At 36.4% G+C, this 6,776-nt stretch overlaps 1 protein-coding gene across 1 annotated transcript in view; it reads right to left on the bottom strand.

Annotated features, from left to right (window-relative positions):
- Positions 1–948: 948 nt before the first annotated feature.
- vps37d (VPS37D subunit of ESCRT-I) overlaps positions 949–6,776 on the bottom strand; it is a 42,646-nt gene continuing 36,818 nt past the window's right edge. Inside the window, exon 4 of the mRNA XM_007245259.4 lies at positions 949–3,751. Coding sequence (XP_007245321.1) covers positions 3,251–3,751 — 501 coding nt within the window. The 3' untranslated portion in view covers positions 949–3,250. The remainder of the gene's footprint in view (positions 3,752–6,776) is intronic.

Genomic DNA, 6,776 nt, shown 5'->3' with positions numbered 1-6,776 from the left:
CTTATGCAGCCATCTTGTTTGTGATTTTACATGTGTATATATATATATATATATATATATATATATATATATATATATATATATATATATATATATATTATAACCTCTCTGTTTGTAGCTCTAACGCCCCAACACTTCACCCTGCCCCTCTATCCCAGCAAGAATCAGGACCCCTCATCTCTAGACATGAATGCGAAAAATGATTTATCATGACCTCAATTTTGTTCATTATGTTTGTTTAAAGAGAAGTGCACATAATGGTGAATGAGCCAGTATGTTGACTTTTTAGTTTCATTTTTAGGATGTTTTTACTTATATAGCTGATATTTAATCATTTTACGTCTTCCAGTTGCATTATATTATCTACTGTGTTATCATTATATCAGTGACATAAATTGTACTTCAAATGGCAATATATTGGCCAGTATATCATCCAATAAAAAAAGTACTTGTGACTAGAGATGGGAATCACAGGGCATCTCACGATAAGATGAATAAAAATACTAATATCAATATATCACAAGACAATTCTCTATGATACTTCATGGCATCTGTGTTACTGAAAAGGATAAAATACTCCTTAATAATGAAATACCAGGAATTATGTATATATATATTTGACAACCAATGTTCTTCACCGCAAGTTTACATTATTCCCTTTATTGGTGCCACTATGTCGATTAATATAGCAGAGACTTTAGTAATTTAAATTAGAGGGCAAGTCTTAAGGAGTTTACTTTTATGTTTCAGTGAAAATTATAGTAGTTGATGTTGTGTAGCAATATGATATGATGAGAATATATGATATGATATATCAATATATATTTTCCCACCCCTAACTGGTTGGGGTTCTTCTGTTTAGGATTATAATGCTTACAGTTATTCCAGTTGTTTCCACCAGAGAAGGAATTTTTTTCTTAAAAAAAAAAATAATCAGAGGATCAAAGATTTAAGAGAGTTTCATAATGGCTCCAATATTTATTTATAATAAACATCATAATTGGACTTTATTGATCATCGTCACCATTACAAGAAGGCATATCACGAGCCTGGCATTTCAGATTATCAATGGCAAATATAACAAGTCCTTCCAGTCAGAAAGCAGTGTCTCAACAATTCTTCTCTTCCCTCACAAAAGCAGCAGCACGGAATCTGCAAAACGCCCACAAAGGGACACACACATAAAAAAAAAAAATAAAACCAAAAAAAAACAAGCAACAACAACATTATACATCCTTCTGGGTATTTCATAAAGCATGTTCTCTTACTGTGGCTGGATAACCCAAAATGAGCCCAAAGTAAGAATAGGCATAGTCCTTCTGACCTGTCCTCCTAATGGACAAGCTTGACTTTTGGTCAAGTTTACGCTCCTCACCTGCTTCATCAGAAACCCTTACCTTTACCACGCCCGTTTACCTTATGTCTTCTATAGAGGTGTACAGTTACAGCTGTCAGCCCATCTGCTGTCATGCAAGATTTATCAGCTGTCCTCTACGCTCCAATTATACAAAAAGGATCACTGGATAGTGGTTCTTTGACTTAGAACGGTAGTGAAACAATGGATGTGTCCCAAATGCATGCTAATTACTAGTACTTCTTAGTTTGTAAATATGTAACATATAGTATAGATACAAATGTGAGAGCTGAGTATACTAAAATATCAACAAAACAACATACTCAGAAGTAGTCTGTTTCCCACAATACAAAATTAATACAATAATAGTTTGTGTACTAACTTGCCAAACCTGCACTGTTAAGATTAGTATATAGTCTATACCTTACACTAGTATTAGTGTGTAGTTCACAATTGGGACACAGGCACTGTTTGGTAAATCAGAGAACCATCTATTTAATGTTTATCACCAATCCATGGACCACACATTAAAAAGTTAGTATTTAAGCATTTAAATGTTTTTTTGGAATTGTCATGGTTAGGCCTGTCACAATTATTTTATTTTTATGCAACCTATTGTACATTATACCACCGTTAGTTTCGACCCTGCAATGTGATTGGCTGAGAGGCGTTCTATGAGTGCTGTTATCAGCCGTTAATGCACTGTAACCGAAGCTCTCCATGTATTACTCCGCCACATACAGGTAACCTAGCAACCATGCAGCGCTTACAAGCCAAACACTGCAGCTACAAACTGAGTTTTTTTTAATAACCAAACAGATCTTATTTTCTAGTCCTCTTTAACTCAAAATCTTTTAATAAACAGTGATATGGAACTGTGGTATAATCACAATAATACAATTAAGGTTTGTGCATGTGGCCTCGTGCCTATGACCGCAGCACAGCAGTGCCAATATTACAGGTTATAGCACTCCCTCTCGTGAATTATTGCTTAAATATAAATGAATATAAACTAAATACTTTTTGCTGACCTCAATATTGGCCATTGTGTGTGACTGCGCAGATATTTTGAGCCTGTTTTTAAACTGTGGTTTTGTATTATTTATGCTGAATATTTAAACATTTTCAATTCTAATGCCTGAATATTCTTGATCTTAAAAAGTTAACTGCTCCTAAAATGTAATGTATAAATGTATTATAATGCTTTTTATTACCATTAGCTTCATTAGAGGTATTATCTATAATGGTCTTAAAAAAATAGATCACAATAAAATGTATCACAATTATTTTTGAGACAGCAAAATATAATTGTGACAGGTCTAGTCATGTTTTTATACCTTTTATACCTTTTTAAAGGACTTTTTTTAAATAACAGAATAACATATCCCATTCATCAGTTTCTGACCACAGAACTGTTGTTGACCTTAGATTGTCTGCTGGAACAGATGGAACATTTTAAACAGCAGTGACATGACACATGGTAGCATGTGTGGTGCTGGTATACATCAGTGTATCAGCCAACAGTGTTGGTCCACCACCAAAAAATATGCAGCCAAGAGCACCTCTGATGAAAAGATGTGCATCAGCAAATGGGCTGGAGAATTGGACCATAGTAAAATGGAGCTGGAAGGTAAGAGTTTCCAATAAAGTGGCCACTGGCTAATACAAAAATCCTTCTTTGCTTTGTGTAATACCCCTCTGGAGCTGTGTATTCGACAGGCTTGTTCACGACAAAGACGAAACATTTTATGGCTTTCCAATCTTTTCCCTTTTCAACATATGAAATTGGCTTTTGTGGTGATCACAGATATTTTTACATCGACCCAAAGCTTAAAAAGGCCTTCACTCATGACCTTGGGTTTGTTTTCCTCATGTCAAATCCACAGTGTTTAGACGTTATCGGTACGGAGGTTCGTGCTGGTGCGGGCTGGGCCTGTACAGCTGCTGTAACCGGACCGGTCTGGTCGGCCAGCCCGGCAACTGTCCTATCACCCTCAGGCCTACAGGCTGCCCGGGGCAGGAGTGAGGAGCGCTAGGCCCCGAAGCCTGGGGGGGGCCTGAGCACGAGTCCAGAGGAGACAAGCTAGCGGAAGAGGTGACGGCTGAAGACGAGTTCAGCGGCACTAGGATGGCCGGCGTGAGGCCGTATCGGAGCTGGAAGACACGAGGCGGGCCGTGGGCAGTGATTCCATTGGGACGGGGTTCCTTTGGCACCTCCTCCTTCTTCCGCACCTCCTCCTCTTCCAAGCGCTTCCTCTGCTTCCGCTCAGGCCGGTTGAGCTCTTGGATCTTCTCGGCCTGCGCACGGCGGATATGGTACGTCTTCCTGAAGCTCTGGAAGGAGTCCAGGAAGCCCTCCAGTGGGACCTGGCCCTCCATGAATCTCTCCAGAAGCTCCTGTGGAAACCCAAGCGGCAAACAAAACAGGTTTCAGAGAGCGGGAAGTCAAACAGGATTCACAAGCATTTAGCGCTCACATATCCTGAGCGCCTGACTCATCCTGTTCCAAAACGGGTTTCGGCTATTTTGAGCACTTTAACAACAAAACCACATAATTCCAGTTAAAAGTTGGGGACGATTAATTCCCACAATAGCAGAAAGACATAAAGCAGACATGACAATTTTTTAGAATACATTGTTTAATACATGCACAGAGGATGATTTCATAAAAAAAAAAAAAAAAAGATTAAGAAAAGCCATCAAAGGTCCATCAAAAAAAATATATGGAAAAGTATTTATTTTCTTTCATGTATGTTTTGGACTAGACTGTCAGGCTGATGATGTATTCACTATTAACTAGACAACATTTTGTTTTAAATCAATTTTAAGTTAATCTGAATGTAATTCTTTTTGGTCAGCTCATTTGGATGAGATGTTGCAGATTTCAGCTGTGCTGTTTAAGTTTTTTGTTATGAATTTTACATTTGACTTTTCACAGCCAGACATTTTAGATGTGTGGCAGAGAAAAATATAAGAATACTGCTTTCTGTCTGCAGTGCACACAAAATTAGACTCTAATAGTCTAAAGAGAAATCTGTATAAAAATTAACTAAAATATTTTATTGCTTTTTTTAATGTCTATTGCATTGAATGCCTTTGTTTAACATTCTTATTTTAGATTTGATATTGTTGACATTTTTACTTCACAAATCATCCATAAGCAAAAATGTTACCATAAATGTTCTAAATTACAAAATTAGTAAAAAAAAAATAGCTTTTACTTCGCCTCGTTGTCTCTAGTGCTGCCATGCCCAGACTATCATGATGCTATAGCTGCTATAGCAAAATTGCCTTCTGGACATCATGTTGCTGCTACTTGCCTACTCTCCCCATTTTGTGTATTTATTTCTACCTATTGTATTCTATTTTATTTTGTCTTATATTTATCTATTTTAACAATTGCTCTTTTGGGTGAGAATACAATTTTGTTCACCTCATGTACCATTTTGATGGACATTAGTCTTTAATTAGCATTATGTACAACAAAACATAAAAAAAGAAAACACATGCTGTCCATTGTAATGAGTGTAGGGTCTGAAAGGGTTAAAGTAGTTGATACTATTTATTAGAGGGGTTGTTTTTTGGTACAATACATGTAGACATATATTGTATGATGCTGGTTATCTAGCTTAGCTAGTCAACTTATCTTCCTAGCTTTTGCACTTATTTAAGGACATTTTAACTCTCTTATCTTTTCATATCTAAGGCATATTTTTTTGTCCTCTCATTCTGTGAGTAATAATAAACATAATAAATAAAAAACACATTTTAAACCCAGACATTCCAGTTTAAAAGCTGTGTATGAATGCCTAGAATTAGCCATCTGTCCAACAGCAAACCATCACTGCATAATTCACACCCTGCTTGTAGCCAATACATTGCTTTGTCATTCAGTCATTGTTTGTATCCAGTACTTGTATTGGGACACTCCCAGACTTCCTGACCTAGACTGACTACACTTAACATGTCTGTACAAATGAGACAGATGACTGAGTATGGGGCATGTATAAATTTATCATGATCTTAATGTATCTAAGGAGCAGGTGGCAGGACCCCACCTACCCCAGGATGGGGCACCTGAATTATTGACGACAGTAGCGTCTGCACTAACCCACTCCCCCAGATTTCCACCCTGAATAAAAAAAAACAATATAACCTCTATTAAGGAATTGCCCCTGGCTACCCCTAGACCCCAACCCTCATTGGCTTCTGCCACCTGCCCACACAACGGAAGTGTGTTTCTTAAAATCACATCTGATTAAGTCAGCTGTCCAATCATCTTATTATTATTATTTAATTACATCATTATAAATTTACAGCTCAGAGCATAAATTGCCTGTAGTATTAACCTTTAAATGCAGATGGGTCACGACCATCCGTTGAACTCAATCTCTTTACTGTACCTCCCAGTCTACCTTCTTATCCCCACATTATTTGTGGGGGTTGTATCTTGTTTTTTTGCAATTATTTCCTTGCTTAAGCAGGCTGTAATAATGATAAAATAATTAATTATAATTCATTTTTATCAGATTTGAAGAATCATCTGAATCGTCTTCATAAAGCTGCTATAGTTTCCCTTCATTCACACTTGATTAAAGCAGTCCTTCTGCTAATATCGAACATTTGTTTGGAAAAAATCTTTTTTTTAAAGTTCCAAAATTCTCAAATTCGATTCTCTATTCTTTGCTTTTTTCATCGGTTCACTCCGCTGCTGCTCTCACAATCTCTGAGCAGAACACTTTTTTAGTAAATGCACCAGAAGACCCACATAAAAGTTACAGATTCTTGTCGTGTGTGCTCTGTGTCCTGTCACAGCTCTTTAATATAAACACTGGAACACAGTTAATCACAGTGTTTGTCAGGTAAAGCAGGACTGTGCTTTTAGCTCATAGAAAACACATCTGCGATAGCCTGCCAGTAAAACAGTAAAGTATATTGTATAGAGACACTAAATATTTCTACTTTGAACATTCCCTTCTTTGTTCTTGTATGATGTTTTTTGTCAGTAGCTGTAATTTAAACATCGCTTTTTTTAATATTGCAAAGACTCAGAATAGTGTATTCCACATACATGTGTCCTGATTACAGCACACAAGTATACAATATACTTTTTTTTTACACTTATTACAGTCCTGTTTTAACTTCAGTAGGTTTTTGAAGAAGAACCACATACTTGGGAATGACGTATTTGAGTGTTTTTTTTTTATTGCAAAACAGTCAGAAATGTATGGGGGAAAAAAGAAATATACACATTGGGGTTGGATAAAATAGTCTTTCATTTTTTTTCTGTAATATATACTGGTATACTATACATAAAAATGATCCCCAAAGTGTAATTTAGGTCAATTTAAGTATCCAACAAGTCATTATTTCAATAATAACTTTGTATCTTTGTACCTGTACAATACCTGTGAATTAAAGA

This window comes from Astyanax mexicanus, chromosome 1 (genome assembly GCF_023375975.1).
Source record: "Astyanax mexicanus isolate ESR-SI-001 chromosome 1, AstMex3_surface, whole genome shotgun sequence".
Classification (NCBI taxonomy): Eukaryota; Metazoa; Chordata; class Actinopteri; order Characiformes; family Acestrorhamphidae; genus Astyanax; species Astyanax mexicanus.
This window is presented reverse-complemented; position numbering and strand designations above follow the sequence as displayed.